This window comes from Setaria italica, chromosome II (genome assembly GCF_000263155.2).
Source record: "Setaria italica strain Yugu1 chromosome II, Setaria_italica_v2.0, whole genome shotgun sequence".
In the NCBI taxonomy this organism is placed as follows: domain Eukaryota; kingdom Viridiplantae; phylum Streptophyta; class Magnoliopsida; order Poales; family Poaceae; genus Setaria; species Setaria italica.
The window spans coordinates 33,315,202-33,342,670 of record NC_028451.1 but is presented as its reverse complement, the minus strand read 5'-3'; the positions used below and the strand labels follow the sequence as shown (position 1 = coordinate 33,342,670).

Here is a 27,469-nt window from a genome sequence, read left to right as displayed (position 1 = left end):
TCCTAGATACGATCTAGACCTTAATGAGCTTTATAGTTGAACCCCTTAACCATCATCCACCGGGTATATAGCCCCCGTTTGCCGGGGCGTCGACTGTCGCGCGTGAATAGCTACGAGGTGCCGGTGGCGGACAAGGAGCATCGGCCGGAAGAGGTAGCACATAAACCTTCAAGGAACTCGAAGAAATCCTCAAAATAGGGAGATTCAAGCGAGACACGGGATGGTCAAGGATACACTGTCAATTTCACTAGAGCAAATTAACATCCGCAGCACCCATGGCACGGCCCGACCTAGCAGGCAAGCCGAGGCAGGCGCGCATCGGCGCATGGGCACCATGCACACCTTACATATAGATCACACACACAGAGATACAGAGTGCAGGAATTGATTTGAGTACGTACAAGAAAGCAAGCTTTAAGCAACAAGCGGTCGATCGATCAAACAGTTCTTATTTTAGCGGGGGGATGCTGGAGAAGGTTGGCGAGTCATTTCGCTAGCTCATGCCGACAAAGCGCGCCCGGCGAAGGGATCCGCCCCCCGGCGGCGAGATGCATGATCAGTAGGCGACGATCTTGAGGCCGAGGTTCTTCTGCGCGAACTCGATGAGGCCGTCCACCTCGCTGTCGTCGATGTAGCCGTCGCCGTCGGCGTCGGCGTAGCTGATGCCCTGCCTGCTCCGCCATCCCGTGAACCGCGCGCGGATGGCGCGCATGGCGCGCCGAAGCTCCTCGCGGCTGATGCGACCGTCGCGGTCCGTGTCGAACCGCCGCAGCCACTCCTTGAACTCGTCCACCGTCATGTCCGCGTCCAGCGACCGCGTCGCCACCGTCATGTTCCGGATCGCCATCGATACGATGACCGGGAGCAGCAGCAGCAGCTCACACAACAACACCACCACCCAAGAACCCGCTCTGCAATAAACGAGCTACCCCCTACACCTCTGTTCCTGTGTGCAGCAACTTGTTGTGAGCTCTATTGCTCTTATATAAGCAAAGGCAACTTGGCAAGGCACAGGGCTGTTGCGTATTGCGTGCAACACAACACAGTCAGCTTTGCTTACGTTTATCACGGTTATTGCCATCTACCCCTACCTTGTGCCTTCTGCAGGTTAGCTTATTCTGCACGCGCTGTAGCTAGTCTAGATTTGGTCGTTGTCGACGAATAGCTCAACGCCATGTCCAAGAGTATAGCATCTATCGCCGGTAAGATTGGGCTGTCTAGGTCGACGCGCACTGCTGCTGGTTGAATGGAGCAAGAATCTGCGCAAGTGGCTCAAAAGAACAGAAAGTTGTAGATGCATTTGGGCATTCATCATCTAATTGATTGATAGCGTGGCGGAATAGAATCGTGTAAAGAACGTAAGCTGCAGGAGGTAACCACGGGGAGCCTTACAATGTGGGGAATCCGCAAAGAGAGAAAAAAAATCATAGATATGATGTGTTTATATATACGTTTTTCAAAAGATGCACACGGAATAGGATGCCAAGATTAGGCCTGCATTATTGCTCTCGCATGTGAAACCATGTAACACAGTCTACGGTTTTCTTGTCATGGTGCTGTGCCAAGGGAATACTTATCATATATTAGTAGATTATTTCAACTTGATATGTACTACAGAGCTTGCATTTGACTTCAAGATTTTGGTCAGATTTACCCTTGCTAATACGTATATCATGACAAACATTTGTTCTGACCACATGTGTCATGATCAATATTGAAGACGGCCTTCACGTACGTGCACCTTTATTCGTGCCTGTATTGCCTTTGGCTCATCTCTCTACGTCAGACACTCTGCACGTTAGTGCAATCATCTTGTGTGATTCCCGATGAAGATGTTCTCCAACTGGAATAGGAATTCCGGTAAAGTTGGTTCAAAAACAGAAAAAAAGAATTTCAGTTTGTTGTGTTCACCGTTCAGCATAACCTGGCGAAAATGGCGTCGTTACAAATTTGGGCAGCTGTTTTCTTAAGATAGTCATTTGCTTGCCCCCCCCCCCCCCCCCCCCCCCCAAATATTTTGACCTAAAACTGAGGGGCCAAGTAATAGATGCAATTGGATAGGTGGTACGTATTGAGCAGAATCATACAAAGCTGAACAAAACCAGCACATATCGGGGTAATCTGCAAGGAGAACTTTGACTGAACAGATAAATGTATCAAGGATGGAATAGGACTCCAATATTATTAGGCCCATATTATTGTAGAGTTAGTAGAAAGCTCACCAATCGTATATATCACATTTCTAGTGTTGTGGGGGAAAATAGCATTTTGTGTCATTTTAATATCATATTACTGAGCCACGTTATGATCCTGAAGAAATTCTTAGCTGGACGTTTGTATCCCTAGGAGGCTCAGATCCCCCGTCTCCCCCCTACCCCCCAAAAGTTTTGTTTGGTTATATAATTTGTTTCATGTATACGATGGTCTTTCAATCATTGTGCGTACATGTTATTACTCATAAAATCAACTTGCCTTTCACATCAAAATGACAAAAAATGGCAAGTCATGCCATGAATTTATGTTATGTTGGTCTTAAATCAAGTACATAATTCAACATCACAGTAGGCACACCACCTTGTAATAGTTGCACTTTAGGGGCGGACTAAGCGCCACCTGATACTAATCCACCTACCGTATTATTATGTATAGGCCTATCTAATTGACGACTAGGTGGTGAGTGTTATCACTCAAATTTCTAGTTGTGCACTAAAAGGCCATAGGAGCATTATCATGAAACAACGATTCATGAGAAATATATAAAAACATATTAATATTTGCATAATCCAATACAAGATAGGTAAGCACAGAGACACTTTTTTGGCACTAAGACAAAAGGGTTCATGTTAATTTGTTCCAACTAACATAGATAACAAAATAAGATTCATAGAAGTTACTAAATAAATTTCTTCGCAGCTAATTCAGGCTTATTTGTAGCACAAATATCATATGCATAAAATAATAACTAAACTTCTAAAGCTTGAAAACTTAATTAGGTTATTCATGACATCGTTAGCACAACTAAAAGTCTAAAACTTATCTATTCAATCTAACTAAAGGTTATATGGATCATTAGGAGGGAATGGAGTATTGTACCATCATGACTTCATATTGAGTTCTAGTAATGATTGGTCTAGCTGCAGGGCACTAAGAATAAAGAACAAACATGTTAGTTCGAGTATATAGACAATCTGTAGGTCATTAGAAATGGAGAACAAGCATGGTAGTTGGACGACAAAGTCAAAGTAATCAACTACTAGACTAATATCACCACTTGTAACTGGAATTTAGTGGAACAACGATCTCAATCTTTTCACATGATTCAGGAGGATAGAGTAGGATTGTCATACTCATTTTTTCATGTATATCTTATTTATCGGTGTCTGGTGTATATGAAAGCAGAATGTATGATTTAATATTTGATGATAAAAATCCAAACATAGTAGTATGGAAGGAGGTTTTCAAACAAGAAGTCATCCTACATTTATCCAAAATATCATACTTCACTCTTCTATTCTTTCATGTCTTGATGAGATATAGCTTAAACTCATATCCATTTTTCTAGCTCTTTTAGTTATTGGTTGTAAATAAAACTCTTTTAGCTTTTTCCCCTATATATACAAAATCAATCACATTGGGAGAGTTTTTCCCACGATTTATAGTAAAAAGAATGCCAATGCAATACAAAAGATACGAACATGAATGGATTGAGATGCTCAACGAGCTAAGTAGTCTACCAATATGGCTCTCATTTGCTACCTTTTCGATGCTATAGGCAAAAATGAGAAACCCTAGTTTGGTTGAGCTTATTGGGATGAGAAATCATAAAAGTCATATACTATTGTGCATATCACCTCATCTATTGTGAACAGGGAAGTTTATCTGGACAAACATGACCGTTAAGGGCAGAGGCCTCTGTGCCCCTCCTTTTTTCCTCCCTTAGTTGCATTTTACAATGAAGCCACTCTTCTTGGTCTATGCTTAAATATATAAGTGTTATCTCATCCTGCAAATACACATGTTAATTAAACATACTTTTCTTCCTGTGAGATGATCTTTCATGTGAATCTACAATGAATGATTGGAGAAGACACACATCCTAAATTTTCATATACCCATCATTAATAAATTCTTTCTTAAAATAAATCAAATTCAATAATGGTAGCGAATGTGACCAAAAAAAGTTCTGTACAACTTTAACAATTGATTTTTTTTTGCATCAATACACACTAACCACAGCACCCTTGCCACTTCAAAATACCAAAGATACCATCTTACTACCATCTCACTAATAACTGGGAACTTAATCTACTTACTATTGATAAATAATAAAAAGACATTTATGGAAATTTGTTTGATGCACCTTAAGAGTTTACTCATCACTCAAGGTTGTTAAGTCATTGCTAGCAAAATTATTACGGCTTCATAGTTGTTAGGATTTCCCAAAAGTTAGAAAACAAATAGCATAGAGTGTATTTGATCTTATAAAGTTATGCTCTCTCAGTAGTAGCTATGTGATAAATGGGTCAAACTTCAAGTGTATAACTTAGTATTTGGCAGAAAGTTGCTATGGCACAGGTGTAACACCATGATTAGCATAAACATCGATAGGAATCACTAGTAGCATTCCAATTATAAGTACTATTTATTAATATTAGGATATAGTTGCACACTCCAATGGTCTCTTGCCTTACCATGGATTCTAAATTTTTAAGTGGATCAAATGTACATCTTGATTAGTGATTGGTGACATATATCTCATACTCAGCTTCTGTTACAACATTACATCTCCAATTCAAGAAGCACTATAATGGTTCAATAACAATGAGTCAATGAGGTCATTTTAGAGGAGTTCAAATGTAAAACTAACCACAACTTAAACAAATAGAGTTAGGTGTCATGATCTTGTTTATTAACAGTAAGGCACCTTGTCTCACTATCCAACATAGAGAAAAATCAACAAAGTTTCTACCTTTGTATACCACAAAGTTCATAATGTTTGGTCATTGACAAATAGGCTTTAATTATCTTAAGAACAACTCATGCTTAAAACACATTGTGGAGCTCTCACCCAACACATATATCTCCTCCACCGAGGTGTTGATTAAAACCTAACTCTCCAAGCCCTTGATGACTCATAAGAAAGAGGTACGACAGAGGTGGGAGATTAGTGAGCAAGCGTGGATGATACATTGGTAGACAAACAGGATTACATTTTTAAAGTACAAACTATACTTTACTACTCCAACAATTTAGTTTGTTCATTTAAGCTCCTCAAATAAAGTATTGATTCGATTCACTCCCCAAACTATTCAAAATGGATCAAATAACTGCTTACTAAAATTATTCTTTTTGTTTCTCTATGTAACAATTTTGTTTGGGTTCGAATTTTGTGGGGTTGATAGTTGATGTTATACCAACTGTCATAAAATATTTAAGAATTTTTTTGTGATTCTTTTGATTGATGAGGAGCATTTTGTACGTTACATCAACCCTTACAATATGAAAATCATAAACAATATGCACGAAAAATTATCAAAGTGTTTTTAAAATCAGGTTATTATTGTTTGGTGAGTACTAAATGAATTTTATACCCATTTAAAATAATCAAATTCATTTAATAACATTTTGTGCAAAATTGTGGATCACAATGAATAATCACAATGCAAGTGTTAAGAATTATTGCCAAAAAAAAGAAACCAGGGGGCGCGATTGTGGGAGAAAAATTCAATCAACGATTTCATGCACCTTAGAGGATCTTATGTTAAAAACATACTGCAAATTCTTAGGGCTTCCTAAAAAAGTTGGGCCTCCATTGTAAATACCCTAATCACAATTAACCGTCACATCTCTTGGAGTTTCTCAAAAAAAAATATTTGGTGGAAACCACCTTCTTGGTGGATATGTAAAACCCCCTAAAATGCACACTTAAAAGTATTAATTATTTTTAAAAAGTGATGCATTATCATAGATGTATTTTGTAATAGAAGTTGGGATGCAAAGTTGTTTTGTAAATATTTATATGAAAATAACAAATTTAAGTGCTTGTGCAAGGCAAAATTCCATACAATTTATCGTTATCATATGATTTTTTCTGGATTGAGTTTGGATCCCAGGTTTTGATACAAATTGCATCTATGGAAAAGCTATGGATGCATACTTATAAATATGGATGAACTATGGACTTTTGAATACTAATAACTATGAAATTATGCATACTTATAAGTATGGCAAATACTTATAGCTATGAAGTGTGCTTTTTTTGTGCTATTGACTTTTTTTTGCGTGCCTAGCAATACCTCACCATGATAATTATATACAAAGTACATCTATGGATGAACTATAGACTTTTGAATACTTATAACTACATATCCCACTAAATATTAATTTTTCCAAAAAAAGCCAAACTCGAAGCACGTGGCCAGACCTCACCACGGCGACCATGGAGGTTCGGCAGCTTGCATCATACCCAATGCCAAGGGTCCCGCGAGCCTTCGGTAGCACTTGATCGATTCCATCAACCTTAGGGCCCCTTTGGCATAGCTTCGGCTGCAGCTTCTCCACCAGCAGAAGCCGAAGTCCTGCCAAAGGGCCATCTGCAAAATGGCTTCGAGGAAGAAGGCCCTCGAAATCCTCTCTCTGGAGCCATTTGAGGGAGGAGGAGCCGAAAAACTTAGCTCCCATGGCTCCCTCCCCAACCCGCATCCCCAGCAGACTAAAATACCTCTGAAGTTGGACGCAATTATAGGGAAATTGCCACTGCCTCACCTGGATGGCTGGACACCGCGGCCATTGGTGTGGCCCCGCCTAGCCTCGTTGCCATGCGTGAGGTCCCGTGTGCTTGACGCAGCATGGGCGATCGACAGGGGGTGATGGCGGGTATGGCGGCGCGGGGTGGAGGCGGCCAGCGCTGCGACGCAGGGTGGAGGCGGACAACGCTGGGAGCGAGGTGGAAGCGGCGTAGGGGAAGAGGTGCGGCCGGAAGGCGCTGACAGCGTGAGGGAAGGAGGTGAGGCGGGGGAGCAAGCAGAGATTGACAACGAGGCGGGGGATCGAGCGAGAGCTGAGCGATAGGGAAAAGGAGGGCAGGAGGCAGTGGAGGAGTGGATAAGGGAGAGAAGGGAAATTAAAGAGAGGAGAAAAAAATAAGGAAAGAAAAGAGAAAAATAAAAAATAAAAATAAGGAAAGAAAAGAGAAAAATAAAAAATAAAAAAGGATAAGGGCATTATAGACACTTCATCATTTTTATCTACGTTACACAGCTAGGAGAAGCCGTTTTGCCAAACATTTTTTCATCCAGATAAGCTGAAGTCAAAAAAAGCTGCTTCACCAAAGAAGCCACAGCCGCAGCCGTTTCAGCCACAGCCGTACCACTGCCAAACGAGTCTTTAGTGCTCAAAATGCATTCGGCTCTTCAGCGGCCAAGGGCACTAGCCCCACCCAAACAAAAAAAAAGGCTGGAGATGGGACTGGACATGGCGGGCCATGTCGCTCTAAGTACTGTTAAAAAGTTGGAAAGAGCAGGGATAGACATACTTAGATCATGTTTAGATCCATTACTCCATTAGTGTTAACAGTTACTCCAACCTATAGCTGCTAACTATTAGGGAAAGTTAGATCCAAGCAGCCTCCAACTAGCTAATGGACTAATTGCTAGCAAGGCGGGTTGCTAATAGTTAACAGTTCCATTAGCAAGCATGTTTAGATCCATAACTGCTAATTTTAGCTGCTAACTATTAGCACCGATCGATCCAAACATAGCCTTAGAAGAGTATTGTCAAACTATGAACAACAAGAATTCTTTCACCGATCCAATTAACATCTGGTCATCCATGGAAACAAACAGCAGCAGAGGGAGAAGATGAGCTAAACTAGTGTCGGTTTGAATCCGATCATCTTATTCTGGATCTCATTTGCATACATTACATATTTACATCAGGAAGTACATGGAACCTCAGTGCTCCACGGCTCCATAGCTCACGGCTTCCGCCGTGGGCGAGTCATCATGGCCATGAAATCGTCCATGTCCACGAAGCCATCTCCGTTCCTGTCGATCTCCCTCACCATCTTCCGGCAATCCTCCAGGCTGCAGCTCTCCCCGAGCTTGCGCAGCACCGTCATGATCTCCTCGGCGCAGATCCTGCCGTCCGCGTTCCTGTCGAACACGAAGAACGCCCGCCGGATGTCCCCCAGCTGCACGCCGTTGCTGTGAACCTCCATGAACTCCTCCAGGTCCATGTAGCCGTCCTTGTTGTGGTCCGCGACGCACATCATCCGCCGCGCCTCGCCGGCGGCGTCGGCCTTCCCGAGCCTCTCCAGGAGCACCTGCAGGTCCTTCTTGTTGATCCCGCGGTGGGGGTGGCTAGCGATCATGTTGAATACCTTCTTCATCTCCTCGTCGTCGGGCTTGTAGGTGCTCAGGTCGGAGAACTGCCGGTCCCTGGCCGACAGGGGCCGCCCCACTGGCCGGCCGGCCTTGGACCGGAGCTTGGCAAGATTGTACTTGAAGGAGAGAATGCTCAGATGAGACATTTTGTGATCAATTGATCTGCTGCAGCTAGCTACAGATGATGGATGCCCTTCAACAAAGTATATAGACTTTGTACGTCCCCTGCCATCAGCAAAGTTTGCCAGAATAGATATGCTGTGACAGCTGCAGAAAGTTTCAGAATGTGGGATTCCTCTGGAGCTTGCAGCGTAGGCGATCTTAAACCAGAAAGGAGGGCAACAGATGGACCATGCCAACGTGCAAGGTAAGAATCTAATGTGAAGCTGCTTGGGAATGTACATGTACAAGCAGCCAAAAGTTCGTACAGCCGAGCAAAGAATTTATTATTTTCTTTTGGGATATCAGTGAACAAGAAGGGGTAACAGGGCCACAGGGGCACAATAAATTAAGCACCATTGATAAGTTTACAATGCTTAAAGAATAACAACCCATCCATGTATCGTGCCTGAACGGTAGAATGTACGGTGGAAAGAATCATATGTCAACTTGTTGAAGGTTGCGAGCACAAGCTATTCGGCAGCAGTTTTCAAATTACAGCAGTCAAATAATTTGGAACCCTTCAAATTATGGTGGCTTGCCATTGTCTAGCTCATCCATCTTTTGAATTTCTTCACGAAGTGTAATTTTCCTTACATAACCTGCAAAAACAAATGACAGTAAGAGCAGCAAGCCAGTAAAAGGAAAACCCAACATTTTGTCATAATATAAGCCCTAAAGCTCTACAAGACAATCTAATTGGTCCAACATTTTGTCATAATATAAGCCCTAAAGCTCTACAAGACAATCTAATTGATCCAACATCTTGGTGCCGAACGACCCACTAGACAAATTACAATCATATTGTAACCACTTACAACTGCACATCTAATGGACTACCAATCTCATCTGGGATCTAATCTATCAGGTAAGGTAGCAGTACTAACAACTTTGTGCTTCGGTACTACATTTCATTCCCTTATTTCTCATGTCCCCTGCAGGACGTTTATGTTCCATGGTACCACATGTTCTGTAGAAGTTAAAAAAGAAAATCACTAAACGGGTCCTGCGGGTAGGAAATCCCCACCAAACAAGCAAATGGATCAACTGTTGATCTTTCACTCCAAAAATTATTTCAAGTAAGGTCTACGAGTGTGATGTGCGTGGCGGCTAATCTAGAAAAGGACAGAGGAGTATAGGACATGAACAAAAGATTTGCTAAGCTTCAGTTCCGTGGTGAATGTGGCTGCAGCCACCAGTGTCGTGAAGGACATGAACCGTGCTTGTAGTTCAGTGGTACAAACAAAGCAAGAATGCAGTGAGCCAATGGGGGCAGTTAATTAGACAAGCATATCTATGGGTATCATTATCGTGAATCCATGGAGATGACAGGAGCTTGGGGATGGGTTCATTATACAAGGCAAAGCCCTGGGGAAAGTACAGTCAAGTTCGCTGTGAATAAGTCACCAATTGATCAATGTCATCTGCTGGTCAAAATTGAATGGTTTATGGGTAACTTTCCGCTGGGTTCCACCTAAATACCTGTTGCACAGGATACAACCTTTTCCGACTAGTATATAAAAAAAATGAACATTTGAAACAGTGAAAACTATAGGAGAACATAATTAACCTAATAGTCTAGCAATGCAACTATTTCTAGGGTAAATGTTGTGCCAGATCTACCATTGCTTGTCCACAAAATGTCTAGAGATACATAACTAAGAGTTGTCTATACTCTGTAGTTATAGAGTATCACTATCTCATCTCAGATCTCACCCCCCAAAACTGCTGCATATTTACTTTCTTCAGATCAACATATGCTTTATTCATGCATACTGCCAATTAACATGCTTAGTTCAGTTCAGATGTTGTGTATGTATATCCATGAGAACGGGAGTTGAGGGACTATCCTGTCCATTATGCATAAACTAGAAATCTCATATTTTGTCACCATCCAATTGTCTTGAGCACTAATACAATTTATGCAGAAACTTACTACTGTGACATTGGTAATTTGTTATCATGCCTACCAAGTACCAACTAACACTTACAACCATGTCCATTATTGTTGCTTGTGCGATTGGCACTCATGGTATCTTGTATAAACCAAAGACAGTAAGTAGGTTAGAATGACACAGATAACCGTTGATATGAAGATCCCCATGCCTCAGTGCTCATATACATAATTTGCTGTAGGGAACTAACCATGAACTGTATTACTTCAGACAATACCAGGGAAATAATACACCAACACAACTCCAATAGACGATCTCATATTTTGCAAAGAAACATGAGTGATATTTTTGTACCATACTATCACATGTAAGCAATATTTTACAAGGCAATTCAGTGAATACTCTCAAACCTAATGCTGGAGTAATTTTCCAATATAAACCTTTTTGTTGTATCCTAACCAATTAGTAGCCAATCCACAATGCAAATGGCATCAAAAACACCCTATGGCCACAATAGTGAATGCTGGAGCTCTTAGGAATTAGTACAAGTGGCAATAAGTTGTAAATTCCTAACCAGACAGTCTAATTTATGATAAGCTAGGGTTCTTCTCACAAAAACCGATGCCTAATGGCCATTGTTAGCAATTCAAAGTGCAGCAGATAATTAACCATGGGGTTCAAAGTTCAAACCGTCCTAGTGTTGGACATTCTATAATTATAAGAGCACTGTGCCTCAATCAGTAACAGCTCTGCAGCATGAATATGTTATCTGTCCAAGTAGTATTTCATCACAACCTCTCATCTGATCATGAAGCTCAAGCCTTAATTTTAAATCCCACCTGCTGTGCAATAGCAATGGTAAATCCACCAGCAAGCAGATCTGGCTACCCTTGGCCTTGCTCTCTTGTCTCTTTAGATGTTTTACTCCTAACAACAACAATATTGTGCCATGTAAGGAAATCGAGTCCGAGAAATCCCATCTCACCAATGCCAGCGCATGGCACGCACTTGCAGATGGTCTCCTTGCCCTTCTTCCTGAAGTAGCTGACCAGCCCCGTCCCCTGGCAGCTCCGGCACTTGCCCGTCCACTCGTACGAAACCGTCTTGCAATCCTAGCCACACATGCCAAACTCATCACCTCGCACAACCCCAACTCGCCAAATAGAACACAGAAATTGAAGCTTTCAACCTCGGCCGGCAGCACTCACCTCGATCTCGACGTCGCAGCTGAGCCGGCGGTCGAGCTCCTCCCGCGATATGGGCTCGGTCCCTGGCACGGTCATGGGGATCGGGAGCGGCTCCACGTCGTCGACCAGGTAGCTCTCCTTGTCCCCGGACCACCGCTCCCACCACCTCCTCCTCTTACCCTTCTCCTCCTCGGCGCCCTCCTTGGCCTTGACGCGAACGCCAGGGTCGCGAGCGGCGACGCGGCCGCCGGCTGAGGTGGACGGGTCCGGGTCCGGAGGGCGGCGTGGGCGGAACCAGTCCGGTGACGGAGCGGCGCCGGTGGTGTTGGCGGCGGCCGGAGGGTGGGGGAGCCGAGGGCGGCGGTGGAGCGGGAGGGAGGGGTTGGGGCGGGAGGAGAGGAGCGGAGCGGGGTTCGCTTGAGTCGTCATGGAGACGCGGGGAGTGTTTGGGTTTGGGGGGCGGCGGTCATCGCCGGCGGCGTGGCGGGAGTGGGAGTGCCAGCGACGGTGGGTGAAGTGGGCGATGAGCGCGAGGAATGAGGCGATAATCGAGCAGACACGACGACACGAGGGAGAATGGAGATATCTTGGGGATTCTTGGGGCAGTACGGGGTAACGGTCTGTGGGCTTACGGATCATGGGCTGATAGAATAATTCCGGGCTGGATTGCACGGCCTGCCACAGAAGCATTTCTGAATTGGGAAATGCTTCACATTTGTATAAAACTCATCTGTAACCAACTGGATTCCCTCAAAATATTTTGTTTGAGTGTGTTAAAAATCTTATAATCAAATGGTTTTGAAATTTTGATTCATAAGTGAGCAACCATTCTAGTGATTTGACCATCTGGTTATGAAGAAGCTGTACAAATGGGTTGCATATATATCACTGCTCTTATAAATTTGCCCAACCAACTAGCCTTCTCGTTTTTCTCGTTTAATAAAATCCACTCTTTTGTTTTCCTGTGAACAAAAATTTACATCTTTACTGGGAAAAAAATGAAGTTACATCTTGGCAATACATACAGATGTACAAATAAATCAAAGAAGAAAAAAACAACAAAAATGTCTTAAGTACCAGAAAGTGAGTAAGAAACGAAACACCGTGATATAAGATCAGCAGTCAAATGATTTTGTCTTCCATGTGTTATTGTTAGCTAAGATTGTTCCCAGGTGTGTACCTACCAATACACAACAAGTTATTAGTCATCTACTGTAGGACAATACAGGATAATCACAAACTCACTATGCAATCACTTACTTGAACCTGAAGCTAATGTCCACCATCGCTCTGTTCCTTATGCTGCTTGGGATTGTCCCTTGTAGGTTATTGTTCTGCACAGACCTGTCAATTAAGAATTATTCGAGTGATCAGTAGGTTAAGGATGCAGGATTGTCACCAATAATGGAGAATTTATGTCCTACAGTGTAGTAGTGGACTACTAATTGAAGCAGGCACTCACAGTTCCTCAAGTCTCGTTAAGTTTCCGAGCGATTCAGGGAGCGAGCCTGTCAGTCCGTTGTCCTCCAGGTGCCTTCAAGTTTCCAGTCAGGAATGCAACGAGATCAGGTAAACGAAGCATCCAATGTTCCAATATCTTCAGTGTTAGATTATCCAGAAGTGATAATTAGCAGTTGGGTAATTACACATTGCTGTACTTACAAAGAGACAAGATGATGCAGGGGGCTCATATCTGGAATAGGCCCAGTTAGATTGTTCCCCACAAGCCAACTGCAACAATCATCGCTCCAGTTTAGCAATCATTTGTTTGTTTGCAGTTAGTATATGCATATCAGTTTGTTTGAAGAAGCTTACATGCTGGATACTGCAGTCAGGTTGGCAATGTGGTCAGATATTGATCCTCCAACTCTGGAATTTGTGAGGTTGCTGCAGTACAATGACCATTGTCAGTTGTTCAGAAATCGACAAGAGAAACTTTGTAGACTTCCTTCTACAGTATGATTTTCTGATCTAATTGTTCTCTGGCTGAATTACTAGCAACTTACATAGCGATTACTCTTGCAAGAGGATCTTCGTTGCAGGTGACACCTGTCCACGAGTTCCCCTTGGGCAAGCAGGGATCGCCTCTCCAGTCTGACGGCGGGTTCCAGAATCCTCTGGCCAGCGCCTCCATGCCGATCACTGCAGCAAGGAGATGAATTCATATGCTGATCAGGTTTTGTGAGCAAAGAAACAGTGAATCAGACATGGCGATGAAAAGTGCACAGATCAGGTTACCGTCTCTGGGATGCGTCCTCCCTCCGAGGGGAACGATCATCATGAGCTCGGCCGCATTGATCACCGGCCCGACCGGGGAGTCCGGCGCCGGCGTCAGCTTGATCCTCGTCTGCCCGGACAGCGGCCACTCGGCGCCGTACACCATGGTGCCCGCCGTGGAGACGTTCAGGCCGGCGAAGAAGGGCTGGCCGTTGACCGCAACGTCGAAGACCCTCCAGCTGAGCGCGCTCGGCGCCCGGTTGTCCTGGAAGTAGAGCGCCAGGTAGTAGCTCGCGGCGGGGAGCGGCGCCGGTGGCCACTGGAGGTCCAGGCTCTTGCCCCGGCTCGCCGTCAATCCTCGCCGGAACACGGCCTCCGGGGGCTTGTTCCAGAATGCCTCCGTCGCCACGCTCGCCTGGCTCTCCACCACCGGGATGTTCCCGCCGCTGTACGGCTCCCAGTACCGGTTGAAACGGTCACCTGGATATCTAGAACGCACATTTCGCACGACACGGTCAGGCCGCCGTATCTTTGCCGCCGAGACATCCATGAATGGCGCCTGGTTCTGGCTTACCCAATGGTCGAGCTGTCGTGGCCGAAGCTGTGGCGCGCGATGGTGCTGAGCGCGTAGGCGGTGAAGTTGACGGCGCCGTACACGGATCCCTCCAGCGGCACCACCTCGAGCGCGGAGATGAAGGGGCTCCGTCCCGCCTCGGTGGCGCCGCTCCTGGCGAGGCAGACGCTGACCTGCTTCCCCGCGGCATCCACGACGGCCTCGTAGTATGTGGCGAGGCCCCCGGCGTAATCCGCCGCCGTGTCCACCGCGCTCCACCGCGTGCCGTCGATGATCTGGTCGAACACCGGCGGGGCCCGCCCGCCGTCGAACCCGCCGTAGTAGTAGGTCGTGCGGACCAGGTACCTAGCGTGCCTCTCCGCGGGCACCACGTAGCAGTGCTTCCTGGCGGACGCGTCCGGGAAGTACCGGAGCGACGAGAGCATCGGCGCCATCAACCCCCGGGAGTCGCCAAGCTCCGCGGCCTTGCCGGTGTGGACGAACGCGCCGTCGGGGACCCACGTCACGTTCCCGGCGACCTTCGCCGACGTCGCGCCGCAGCTTATCTGGTACCCTGCGAGCGAACGGGACAACGGGTGCAGGTGAGCTGAGCTACTCGTCATCTGGAAATAGAGTATATACGGGGGCACGACACTTTGTTGCAGCGTCGAAGATAGAGCTTCACCGGGCAGGGCAGCATCGGCGGCGCCGACGAGGAGGACGAGAGCGCCGGCGAGGAGGGAGAAGGGGATCATTGGTGGTGCTGGACTGGAAGTGGGTCCTCCGATCCAATGATGGCCGCTGCAGCCCCCGACAAAGACGCGGATTTGGATTGGAAGGAGAGGGTGCGCAACGGCAACGAGATGGAAGCAACGACCAGACAGCAGCTGCGGTTGCCGCCGGCTCGCGACTTTTGTTTTGGTTTGCTCGGCCGGCAGCTTGTTCAGGAGAGAGTCCTTCAAACTCTGGCAGCGGTTGGTGCGCCCACATGTTCCTCACATACGCCGGGATAGTTAATTAATTCTCGTAGCTGCGATTCGTTAGGGAAAATGGTTAATTGATTAATCTCGGCCACCGTCTCAGCGCTCCTAGGATATTTGGCGGAACGGGGGGATGAAATGCCATTTGGGGTTTGCTTGGATGGAAAGCATTTGGCACTGCGGGCGCTCGAGCACGATGATACTGGATGCCATGATTCGTTGCGTCTCGCGTTCTCCGGCGGACGTGGTGGGCGTTTGGTTCCTTGCTTGCGCCGGTCTACTGCATCTCTGTATTCCTCCCCCCGACCCCTGCAGGGGCTTCAACTGATTGGCGTTTGATCCTTTCGTGCAGGACGTCGTGCTCGGATCAACTGCACAACTAATCTGAAGTGACTCGGCCGCTGTCGCTGTCCCATTCCACGCCACGCGGATAGGACTTCATTTAACGGAGCGTGGTCGTCGCCGGCTGCCTCGCTGCGGAGCCACGAAGCCGGTATCAACGTGACTCAGGCTGTCGACGGTCGACGTGATTGGTTCAACTTCAACATGGGATTTTATTTTATTTGTTATTATTTATTTTCTGAAACGAACGTTCCATCCCAAAAATGAGTTGGGGTGGGTCAGAGGCCGAAAGTAGTAGGCCTCAACATAGCGCGGGCCAGGTCGTCAACCTGGCCGGGTCCACGACGAATCCGTTGGGGTGGGCTATATGGCTGACCACACGCATGAGCGATATGGGCCCAATAAGGCTGTTCGGCAGCCTGCCTGTTGGTGGAAAAGTGCGGGCCTGTATTTTCTGCTGAGATGATTGTTGTTGGGTTCAGACTTCAGACTTGACACGGTTCCGGTCACTTGGCAGTTGGCACGAGGCACGCCACTGGATTCATGCATAAACAAACGGAAGCTTGCATCTCACACCACACCGCGCCGTTTACTTCGAGCAGCGAAAAAGTGCGCGCTCGCCTCGTATCCCCAAGTCTCTGCAGACTGTATCATCTGGCTGCATCGGAGATCAGAGGTCCTCTGCTCCCGTCCTGCGCCAAGGCCGGCTTCCCGTTTCCCTTTGTGGCGCAGACAAGGTGGGGCGATCGACGAAGGAACGGACGGGAAGCCGATGCGGCCGCCTCGCGTTCCACCGCAGCCGGCGGCGAGAAGCGCCGCGTGGCCCGTTGGCCTGCTCGTCGCGCTCTGCTTCACCACGCTGCCGCTCTTCCTCGCGCTCTCCCCCGGGCGGCCAACCCTGTTCGACGTGTGGCAGCAGATGGGCATCAAAGTGACCGTGCACTACGGTACGCGCTCGTGCTTCGTGTTCCACAGCATTCGCAATGCATTGCACACAGCAATTCGTGTTCGTTTACCCACTTTTGCCCGATCCACGCAGACGACGAGACGAAGCCGTCGGAGCCTTCAGACTCCCCGCCGGAGAGCCCGCGGCGGGACATCCTCCTGGGCGGGCTGCTCTCGCCGGACATCGACGAGGCCACCTGCCGGAGCCGGTACCTCTCGTCGCTGTACCGCTCTCCGTCGCCGCACTCGCCGTCGCCGTACCTCGTCTCGCGGCTGCGCAAGTACGAGGCGCTCCACCGCAGGTGCGGCCCCGGCACGCCCCTGTACGACAAGTCCGTGCGGCAGCTCGCCTCCGCCCACCACAGCATGGGCCTCGCCGAGTGCAGCTACCTCGTTTGGGCGCCCGCCGGCGACCACCTCGGCGACCGCGTGCTCTCCATGGCGTCGACGTTCCTCTACGCGCTCCTCACCCGCCGCGTCTTCCTCGTCGACATGGGCAGGGACATGGTGGGCCTCTTCTGCGAACCCTTCCCGGGCGCGTCGTGGGAGCTGCCTCCCGCCGGCTTCCCCGCGCGGAACCTCACGCGGCAGCTCCGCCGTGGCAGCGAGCGCAGCTACGGGAACCTGATCGCCGCGAAGAAGGTCAGCGACCAGGACCCCTCCGGCGTGCGGTCGGAGTCGCTGCCGTCGTACGCGTACCTTCACCTGGCGCACGACTACCAGCTGCCGGACCAGCTCTTCTTCTGCGACGCCGACCAGACCGTGCTGGGGAAGGTGAACTGGCTGGTGCTCCAATCCGACCTCTACTTCGCGCCGGGGCTGTTCCTCGTGCCGCAGTTCGAGGACGAGCTCCGGTGGATGTTCCCAGCGGCGGACACCGTGTTCCACCACGTCGGGAGGTACCTCCTCCACCCGTCCAACAAGGTCTGGAAGGTGATCGCGGGGTACTACGCGTCGTACATGGCCAGGTTCGACGAGAGGATCGGGATCCAGATCGCTACCCTCGCCGGGAAGAACCCCGTGCCGGCCGAGGCGTACATCGAGCAGGTCACAGCGTGCACGAGCCAGGAGAAGATCCTGCCCGAGGTGGACCCCGACGCCGCGTCGACCGACTACGACGCGGCCGCGACGTCGAAGGTGGTGCTCGTCGGTTCGGTGGCGCCGGAGTGCGGCGAGAGGCTGAGGTCCATGTACTACGAGCACGCCACCGTGACCGGCGAGTCCGTCAGCGTGCTACAGCAGCCGGGCGCCGCCGGAAAGCAGCCGCGAAACCAGGAGGTGCTGGTGGAGATGTTCCTGCAGAGCTACTGCAACGTGTCGGTGGCGAGCGGGTGGTCAACGGTGGGGTACGTCGGCCACGGCCTCGCCGGGGTGAAGCCGTGGCTGGTGCTGTCGCTGCCGGGGAACAAGACGGTGGCCAGGCCGCCCTGTGTCCGGGCGACGTCGATGGAGCCGTGCTTCCACGCGCCGCCGAGCTATGACTGCAGGGCGAAGAAGAACGGGGACCTCGGTGCCGTTCTCCGGTATCTCAGACACTGCGAGGATGTGGACGGTGGCCTTAAATTGTTTGATTGATTTTTGATACAGTTTGATCAGACCAGATCAAATAATATTATCAATTTTGCCAGAAGTAGAGATTCAAAAGAAAAATCAAAACACTTATTTCGTCTGATAAAATGTATTATAAGAAAAAGGTACATACCCACAGCAAATTGCATGCCTGAATTTTTTTTTCTTTGGGAGGAAATAGCGTATAAGCGATCTGACCTCCATCATTTCCAAACTGGGTGCTTCACAGACAGCTTATGCAATTTCTTGAATTGGTTCTTCAGTAAACAACATCAAATTCTCATGTCAACAGCAGCCAAAAAGGCAAGCTGTATGCTTCTAACAATATTAGCAGAGTAGTGCTCGATACAATCTACAACCCAAATCAAATTAAATTTCTGAAACGCTTCTACAATTCTGTTTTCGAATCTGTAACCTACATTCTACACGAGTACATGTACAAATGAATCATACTAAAGAACTTAGCATACTATTATCAGTGGAAAGGAATGTTACTCTCAATGTGTCTTCTTCCTAGACACGAATATAGCTACTATGGACCGTGGAAACAACGACTTCCGTGGCTTCGGTTCTTTCACCCTAGTTACCGCCGTAGTGTCAGCTCTAGACAATGATCCAACCATTTGAGGATTGGAGGTTGATGATGCTGCATCAAAAGACGATGACGTATTTTTCAAATTTGGGATATCAGCAATGGCATGGTCCGACTCACCCGCATTCCTCTGCTGCTCATGATTGGCCCTACGCTTCCTCAGCTCGTTCTCCATGGTCAGCTTGCCATATTGTGCCGAATTGGCTTTCTCCTGTGCGGCCCTCAGCTCCAACTTCCTCCCATTGATTTGCTTGGAGAGCTGCTCTAGCTTATTCAAGCTCCTCACCTCTGCATCCTTAGCTTGCTTGATCTTCTCAACAGCCTTAATGACTCGCTTCTTGGCAAGGTCCTCAGCATCTTGTGCTTTCTTGCTTAACGCATCATACTTTTCAAGTGATAACGTCATATAGTTGTCGCTTATTCGGTCAACTTGAGGGTCTATTTGTGTTTCATGTTTGTAATCTTGCAGTGCATTTGCTGAGGCGGTTGCAATTTCTTCAGATGTGTTCACTGCAACTATCTCCCTCGACACTGCTTCGAGCCTCAACTTGACAACATTGGCTTGTGCCTTGGCTTTGTCTGCCTCTTCCCTAGCCTTTGCCACCTCATGACGGGCCATCTGAGCTTTTGAATTTGCTTGTTCCATCACTTTAGTTGCCTGATGTAGCTCTGCAGGCATTTCAGCTGCTTTTGTTCTTTCATGGACAATGTTGAGCTCAGATGTCTTGTTGCTCAATTCTTCCTGGAGTGATGAGACAGAAACAGAAGCGAGGTGCTCTTTGTGTCTCAATGCCCCCAGATCTGCCTCCTTCCTCTCTATATCAGCTCGCAATGTAGCAGCAGCATTCCAAAGTATTCTGACCTTATCCTTGGCTTTTTTAATGTCTGTCCTCATGTCCTCCAGCTCCTTTCTAGTCTTTGCCAGCTTCATCCGAGTACTAACCATTGACTTCCATGCCTCTCCATCTAGACTAACCTCTTGGGGCCACTCATCCCATTTCAAATAAGTAGAAAACTCATCTTGCAACTTCAACAACAGTGCAGAGTCATCTTCTAGCTTGGACTTGAGATCTTTGTTGACTGATGCGGCATCACGTATCTTTCGAATCTCCTCATCAACTTGCTTCAGCTCATCCTGCCATTTTGCCCTTTCTTGTTGATATGACAAAGCGACATTTAATTTTTGTTCCTCTGCTATGATATGAGTAGCTTGAGAAGATGTCAGCGATTGTTTCAGCGCGATGAGCTCAAGGGTGAGGTCATCAACGGTCTTCTCAACCTTTTGTGATGCAACACTGGATTCACATGCTTTTGTCTCAGCATTGTCCCTTTTAGTTTTTAAAGATGTGTGCTCCTTCTGAAGTTGTTCTAGCTCATCTTTCACTGACTGTAATTCTGCTAAGGCATTAGCATGGCGGTATTTTGCGAGCTCAATCTCTGCCTTTGCTGCAGCACTCTCTCTGCAAGCAATTCCCTGTTGTATCTCCTTGAACCGTATATTAGCAAGCTCTGAGTCTTGTTGTGCTTGTATTGCCTCAGTTTGTGCCTTCTCCAAGTTAATCTTGAGCCCTTCTACGGTTCGCCTAGTGTCACACAATTCCATTAGAACTTGGCTTTTCTCAACTTCTGCAGCTTCCGCTTTTCTTTGGTAATCAGGAGTATCTTCCAGTGCCTTGTCAAGCGCATTTTGGACATTTTTACGCCTCTGCACAAAATAAACATAATGGGAATGCATGACAATTTGTTAACACCCAAATGGAAAACAAAGGCGATGAGACATATGAAGAACATTTCAGAAAATAGGCATTACCTCCTTCCAGTCAAGAATGCCTCCAAATTTGCTTACGGCCTCTTTAACGGATTCTATTGGTGCTCCAGTGTCAACAAGCACTCTGTTATCTATAGATTGAATGAAGCGTTCAGCAATCTCTGCTGCCTTGTAAATGTTTCTTTCAGATGAGTTAGGGCGACTTTCTGCCTTCCCTTCAAGCAGCTTATGGTCATTCTCCTCATTAATTGCAAAGGAACTTAAATCTGCACCAAAATGTCTAATGTGACCATGACTACTTATGCCCTTTCCTTCAATCTGCTCATTGCAATTCTGCTCTCCATTGTTCAAGCGCAAATCATTAATTGTAAGGGCACTTAAATCTTCACTTAAATGTCTAATATGAAAAACCGGAGCACTTTCAGGAAAATCTAAGGAAGGAGGAGGTTCTGAATCAGTCAAACCTCCTTCTACGTTGACAGATTTAGGAACAACAGATACCGGTGGCACCCTTTCCACACTCACTTCATCCATTCCGCAGCATGCAGAAGCTTACTGAATGATAAGTTCAGAAAATTATCATAGATAGAGTTGCCACTCCGTACCTGGCAAGTAATAACCATGTTAGCTGGAGAAAGTGCTTTTATAAATTCACATCCATACTTTGTGAAATTATCAATGTTATATGAGATAGTCCATAGTATCACCTCAAGAATCAGAAAAAGGTGGGGTTTTTTTTTTGTTTGGGGGGCGGGATTGAAATATACAAATCTTAGGTAGCTAGTAACTAGCAAGGCATAACAAATTTGTACAGCATAAGTGAGACTAAATCATACTAAAGAAGTAAAGATTATATGCAGATATCATATTAAGCAGAGGCAAATATTTTGACTTATTTATGTTTAGTACGGATTTGCCTCACCCTGATAGTTAATTTGCTTTTAAGATTCCTCTAAAATAGGGTATGCGAAGCATAACCTCTCGTACATGATAACCATCATAAAGAATGACCTTCCAAGTTCCACCAGCTACACCTATACCTGGTTCAATTTGCACATCTTGATTAAGTAACCTTTTGTGTATGATGAGAGCATTTTACCATCTGTAACAAACAAATAGTGAAACTCTCTGTGCATTATACGATGTTGACAAACCAACTCATCAAAATTGCATGCTGGCAGGGTAATTTATCTGATTGTTGATTAGATCATCCTATACATCTCCACAGATTCAAGCCATGACATTCTGAATATGAAGCTCCCAAACCCAATGCTCACCAAGGAACGGAACATGTCTTAATCGAACTTGCGTTATCCGCGCATAGCACATCTGACTGTCTAATTGCAATGTGCTCATTGAGTCTATACTAATGTGCAGTGCCACAATACTTTGAAATCCTCCATGGCATTAGCATTGTGAGCAAAGAGTTAATTTCTCATGATACAGACAGTTCTGCATTTTCCAGAAGAGAAAACACTCATGGAAGTTCTTTTTTTTTCTAGTCACCCATGATGCATCCAGGTAGATAGATGCAAACAATTTTTGCCCAACCTGAATCCAGATCATGCTACAACAACATAATACTCCTATAGAAACTAAACCAACAAACAGGGAAACAGAGTAAGAAATATGCAGTGTGACATACCTCATTTCAATACATTTTATTTCTCTCCCTTCATGGCATGCATTTCCTCAATGGAAGGACCGAACGAGGAAGGAAAATTCTGGCTGGACCTCCAGGTGGGGAGAAAATGAAAGGCAGTGGTGGTGATGAATTGCCGCATGGAGGAGAGCCCGAGCAAACCATTGATAAATCTATGCTATTTCAGGATGCGGTGCCGCCTCCGCTCCACAATTTTTTATCCTAGATTAGGGGAGAAAGATGGAGCGCTAGGAACAAAATGCACTCCGAAATCGAAGCTAGAGGGAGAGAAAATCGCGTACTGCCTTGGAGAACTCAAGGTATATCCGCTGTTTCCAAGAACTTCACTGCCGCTAGCCAAAGCCCCCTCGGCCGTCCCCACTGCTGGCCAAAACGCCTCCCGAGCACCGCCGCTGCCAGTTGCGGCTTCTTCGAGCGTCGCCGCTTCCATCGTAATCCACCATCCCCCTCCCCCGAATTGTATGCCCCACTGCTGCCTCCTCCTCCGATCGCTACCTAGTCGCTTCTCCACCTCCTTTGCTCGTCGGCCGCCGGTTGCCGCCGTGTGATTTTGCAAATCGGATGAGAAATAAAGCGCCATCGCAGAAAGCTAAATTAAGTTGAAAAAATAGAATTAAATGCAGTTGTCGGTCAGTAAATTGGTATAAATTAATAGTGCTAATAAAACATCAAACTTATTATTTTCTATGGGAATTAGTGCACAAATGCAATTTAAAATTATTATTGGATACTCTTCCTTTTTTAAATATGAAATAGCGCTAGTCATGCACTACCTTTGTGCTCTCTGGCATTACGATGCATCATGTATTCCTGTTTATGCACGTGTTATTTAAATTCGAGCTTAGAAATCCTCTGTTCTTCGTTGAGATATGTTTAACAAATAATTACTTCATCAATATATATTCATTATACCGATACGATGCTGGATTGTATTAAAAATACTTTCTTATGTAGTTTACTTTATATTATATAAGTAATACATTAATGGAATCGTTACTGTAAAAAAACAACTTTGCAAACTAAAAATATCTATCTTGTTAGGTTGTTTGTGGTGGAACTTAACTTATTTATGGGTTTGAGTCCTCAGTTCAACATGTGCACTTACATTTTCCTGAATTTATTTTAAGATTTAATGACACTATATCTACGGTGGGATTATGCGTGTATTTATATAGAGGTAAACATACATGCACATTGGTTAGTGTCTCCGTCTGTAGGGCGTTTTGAAAAAAAGGGAAGGGTAACTTTGGTCTAAATATGCTTAGCCAAGTCCTATCTCAAAAACTATGTAGAGAATCATGATATGACCTAACATAAAATAGGGATTGTGATGTTCAGCACGCGTGCATATAGTATTCATGTACGATCTGGATGACAACAACCGATAATTTCTATTTTATGAATGATATCATAGTATGAGTTTATTTCATTTTTAGTCTTGGCTTCTTGTCGCATGCAAATCTCTCCTTTTTCTTGAAGGAAAGATATTGGACCAAAAACCAGTCTGAAGTTCCAAAACTGACTTTTGGAAGAACCAAGAAACAGAGTTAATCGTTCATAAAATTTGCCTCCGTTTTAGGTACCCTAACATTTCATGAGAAAACGAGCAAACACTTTGAATATAGGGTCTTAGCTAAAAGTTTGGTCCGATTTTTTGTGGTTGAGTTTTTAAATAGAAGTTCAGAGAAATTATTTAACAAAAGACTGCATCAGAATCTTTGGAACTAATTTTCTTTTTTCGCGAACGAATTAGTCATGAACTGTGGTAGATTTTGCATGGGCATAAAGTCTGCACGACCATCGCTCCCCACTATTCGAGTGGATACAAGTTTTTTTTTGAAAGATTGAGCGGATAAAAGTCACAGGTAGAGCTCTCATGCCGCATAGTGTCTGAACTTCTAGGCACGTTAGGCATGTGCGTGCCGTGGACAAGTCTTTTACTAGACCCAAGCATGGTCCGTGGCACGCCGGCACGATTTCATGCCGTGCCAGCCTAAGCACAGCCCTCGCAATACATGTACTTGTCTTTTATTGGTGCTCATTTTGCTTGCACATATTTTGCTCTCATACGTAGGAAAAAATTTAAAATTAATAGAGGAAACAAACATTATTATATAGATGCTATAGGTGAAGGTTATGACTGTCTGTGGTGATATGAGAATGCAACATTGTTATGTTATGAACAATCGTTATCACGATTAAGGTAGATTTTGTGATTTTCTTCATGGCAATAGTTATGTTAGGCTATATGACACATAGAACCAATACATTGACGGTAGTTTATAAATGTGCTAATGGGCCATTTCTGTGCCGTGCCAGTCCAAGCACGATTCAAAATACGTGCCATGCCGTGCCATCTGTCGTGCTGAGGCATGACCCTCGTAGTCATGCCGACCTAAAATTTATTATGCCGTGCTCGGTTTCGGACGGCCCACAGATAGCACGGCCAAGTCCCAGCTCCAGTCACAGGTGCGCTGCTGAGAAACGTATCTATCCAGAAGGCTGAAGCAGTTTGTGCAGCGCTAGCGCATGGCTGAAATCTGCAGACTAGTCAACAACTTAACGGGCATGTGGCCTCGTGGGCTCGTGGCCGTTGCGCAACGTCCAGGCAGGCTCTCCCTCCCCGATCCGGGCATCCGGCTGACGAATCGGACCCAACCCAGCGACCGCGCAGCTGGAGCCGCGGGCGGCGCGCGGGTAGCGCCGCTGGCGCCTATCCAGAATCCGCGGCCGAAAGCGAAACGCCGCGCCCCCCCGTGCGCGCCGCAGCCGCGGACTCCACCCCGCCCCCGCCTGTTTGACGTCTGTGGTGGCGCGCAGCGGCAGCCGGCAGGCGGGCACGTGCCCTGCGCCGGCACGTCAGTGGCGTTGGCGGTGACGGTTGACGAGTAAGCGCTCGCTTCCTTCCGTGCTCCCGGTCATTGGAAACGAGTTGACGTCTTGACGAGTGGCAGGGGGTAGCTGCCCGCTGCCCGCTGCCCGGCTGTGCGCGCCACTGCACTTGCACCCGTCGCTCTCGGCGGTTGGACCGTCGTTTTCTCCCTATACCGCAGCCTTTTCTTCTTCTATCCAGAATCAAGAGCCTATCCACACCAATTCCTCACATGATGATTTCCAGGGCGCAACGCAAGAGTATACGTAAGAGATTGCTTAAACGAGTGTCAGGTGGCATCTAGTACTAGTAATATTTCCTGGGACGAAGTAACGAATATAAGCGTAATAGGACGTCAGATGAATGAAGGGGAGAGTTATAAGCCTGTTTGGGACGGAGTCTCTCCGCAGCACGGCCGCCAGAATCGCTTCACGGAGAAACCCGCGTTGGCCTGCGTTCGATTCTCACGTTTTGCAGTGCAAAACCCACCGCGAGCCGCTTGCGATTTTGTGGGACCTGGGACTGCCGCGAAGCGTTCAGCGGGATTCTCCGTGCTACCGCCGCCGCGAGAAACGCAGTCCCAAACAGGGCCATAAATGATACCAGGGCTAAACTTTAGCCCTGTTATATCGAATGTTCGGATATTAATTAGGAAGACTAAACATAAGCTAATTATAAAACTAATTGCAGAACCCCTAGACTAAATCACGAGACGAATCTATTAAGCCTAATTAATCCATCATTAGTGAATGGTTACTGTAGCACTGCATTGTCAAATCATGAACTAATTAGGCTTAATAGATTCGTCTCGTGATTTAGCCTAGAGGTTGTGTAATTAGTTTTGTAATTAGTCTAGGTTTAATACTCCTAATTAGTGTCCAAACATTCGATGTGACGGGGACTAAAATTTAGCCCCCTCCTTCCAAACACCACTAAATCTGTTTTTTGAATTGACATTGACTGCGGTATTTTTTTTCTTTACCATGTTTGAACTGAGACGTTTGGCTCTCTGACTAGTTATGTATGGCTCAGTCAACGATTTTTTTTTTCAAATATGTTTTCTTTGGCCGCACACTGATCGAGTACGATCGACCAACAGTGTACTCATCGACATCGAGTCGTCAGTCACCAACCAGAGCCAACAGTAGAAATGCTCATTCTATCAAACAGTTTCCTCAGAAATCCATTGAAAAAGAATTCTCCATCCACCAATCAATATACACAATTCAAGAATGTCAATCTACAAATCAATCCAATTTTGACGGACCGGCTAGCTATGTTCAATGCACAACGAAAGAATGCCACTCCCAGTTAGCCTACCTGAGACCTAATCAGTAGTAGTAACAACCGCACTACTTTTGTGTACACAACTGACAGTACAGGATGAGCTCTCAGAAACTGGACGCAGCAGTGCCAGCAAATGGCGCGAACCACAGGTCCGCCTCGTCCATGTTCATCAGGTCCTGCAGGCCGTCCCACACCAGCTCGTCTCCCGCTCCGTCCGCGCCGCCCATCCGCCACTCCCCCGGCGTCGCCGCCGTCGTCTCCGCAGCGTCCGCGCTGCACGGCGACGGCGTCCTCGTCGCGGTCCCCGCCGCCGCGGTGGCGGCGTCGCCATGGCCCGGGAAGTTGAGCCTGGCGCGCGGGCCGCGGAACTCGAGCGCCGCGCAGTCGTAGGCCCTGGCGGCCTCCTCGGCGGTGTCGAACGTGCCCAGCCACACGCGCGCCGCGCGACGCGGGTCGCGGATCTCCGCCGCCCACTTGCCCCACGGCCGCTGCCGCACGCCGCGGTACATGTTCTTCTTTCGCCGCCGCCGTGGCCTCATCTGCCGCTCCCCTCCCGCCTCCGCCGCCATCTGCCCTGCCGTGCCACGGCTCGCTCCCTGTGCCAGCTCCGGCGCCGCGAAGAAGTCGCACCCGAGGCACCCGTCGATGCTGCAGACCCCGCACGCCTCGCCGCCCGCCACCGTGACGACCTCCGGCGGCGGCGTGCTGTACCCGGACACCACGTGCCGCAGCGCCGCGACGATGATGGCGTCCTCCTGCTCGTGGGAGACCAACCTGCCCCCGAACCCCGCCGCCGCGCTCTCGCCGCCTCCACGCTGATCGTCGAATTGCGCCTTGCGAATAAAATCCTGCTTCCCGGCCATGGCGGAGGTGAGCTTCTTGGTCATGTGTCCGAGCTTCCTGCTTAGTTAGTCGAGCTTGGAGAGTGTGTTTGAACTTTAGAATTGGAGCGGGAAGTGGCGCGGTGGAGGCGCTTATATAGCGTACGCGGCCGTCGAGAGGCACACGGCGACACGGTGCGCAGTTACAGAGCGGCGCCAGGTGGGAGCTTGGAAG

General features: G+C 47.2%; 7 protein-coding genes across 8 annotated transcripts; 1 reads left to right on the top strand and 6 right to left on the bottom strand.

Annotated features, from left to right (window-relative positions):
- Positions 1-221: 221 nt before the first annotated feature.
- On the bottom strand, positions 222-981 carry LOC101764260 (polcalcin Phl p 7). Its single transcript, XM_004956966.3, has one exon. The coding sequence runs from the start codon at positions 845-847 to the stop codon at positions 557-559; it is 291 nt and encodes a 96-aa protein (XP_004957023.1). The 5' UTR covers positions 848-981; the 3' UTR covers positions 222-556.
- A 6,797-nt stretch (positions 982-7,778) lies between these two features.
- On the bottom strand, positions 7,779-8,798 carry LOC101763862 (calmodulin-like protein 1). Its single transcript, XM_004956965.3, has one exon. It carries the CDS (start codon positions 8,786-8,788, stop codon positions 7,976-7,978), a length of 813 nt encoding a protein of 270 aa, XP_004957022.2. The 5' UTR covers positions 8,789-8,798; the 3' UTR covers positions 7,779-7,975.
- Positions 8,799-8,809: 11 nt separating this feature from the next.
- Positions 8,810-12,195, bottom strand: LOC101763455 (protein disulfide-isomerase SCO2). The gene is made up of 3 exons (XM_004956964.2): positions 11,647-12,195; positions 11,424-11,550; positions 8,810-9,145 (listed from the first exon to the last, which is right to left on the bottom strand). The coding sequence occupies exons 1-3, from the start codon at positions 12,052-12,054 to the stop codon at positions 9,072-9,074; spliced, it is 609 nt and encodes a 202-aa protein (XP_004957021.1). The 5' UTR covers positions 12,055-12,195; the 3' UTR covers positions 8,810-9,071.
- Positions 12,196-12,526: 331 nt separating this feature from the next.
- Positions 12,527-15,464, bottom strand: LOC101762916 (putative leucine-rich repeat receptor-like serine/threonine-protein kinase At2g14440). 2 transcript variants are annotated; one of them, XR_214692.4, is made up of 10 exons: positions 15,081-15,464; positions 14,417-14,969; positions 13,864-14,330; positions 13,632-13,767; positions 13,441-13,512; positions 13,288-13,356; positions 13,088-13,159; positions 12,886-12,969; positions 12,703-12,805; positions 12,527-12,587 (listed from the first exon to the last, which is right to left on the bottom strand). XR_214692.4 is itself a non-coding variant. In XM_004956963.2 (9 exons), exons 1-9 carry the CDS (start codon positions 15,148-15,150, stop codon positions 12,778-12,780), a joined length of 1,551 nt encoding a protein of 516 aa, XP_004957020.1. In that variant the 5' UTR covers positions 15,151-15,464; the 3' UTR covers positions 12,527-12,777. The 2 variants fall into 2 exon arrangements, 1 of the variants encoding a protein (XP_004957020.1); XM_004956963.2 differs by having other exon boundaries at positions 12,527-12,805.
- A 955-nt stretch (positions 15,465-16,419) lies between these two features.
- LOC101768349 (galactoside 2-alpha-L-fucosyltransferase) lies at positions 16,420-18,304 on the top strand. The gene is made up of 2 exons (XM_004959450.2): positions 16,420-16,664; positions 16,757-18,304. The coding sequence occupies exons 1-2, from the start codon at positions 16,490-16,492 to the stop codon at positions 18,235-18,237; spliced, it is 1,656 nt and encodes a 551-aa protein (XP_004959507.1). The 5' UTR covers positions 16,420-16,489; the 3' UTR covers positions 18,238-18,304.
- Positions 18,305-18,728: 424 nt separating this feature from the next.
- LOC101762513 (protein WEAK CHLOROPLAST MOVEMENT UNDER BLUE LIGHT 1) lies at positions 18,729-21,125 on the bottom strand. Its single transcript, XM_004956962.1, has 2 exons — positions 20,634-21,125; positions 18,729-20,528 (listed from the first exon to the last, which is right to left on the bottom strand). Exons 1-2 carry the CDS (start codon positions 21,123-21,125, stop codon positions 18,729-18,731), a joined length of 2,292 nt encoding a protein of 763 aa, XP_004957019.1.
- A 5,158-nt stretch (positions 21,126-26,283) lies between these two features.
- LOC101762100 (ethylene-responsive transcription factor ERF109) lies at positions 26,284-27,369 on the bottom strand. The gene has a single exon (XM_004956961.2). The coding sequence runs from the start codon at positions 27,298-27,300 to the stop codon at positions 26,518-26,520; it is 783 nt and encodes a 260-aa protein (XP_004957018.1). The 5' UTR covers positions 27,301-27,369; the 3' UTR covers positions 26,284-26,517.
- Between the last annotated feature and the right edge of the window lie 100 nt (positions 27,370-27,469).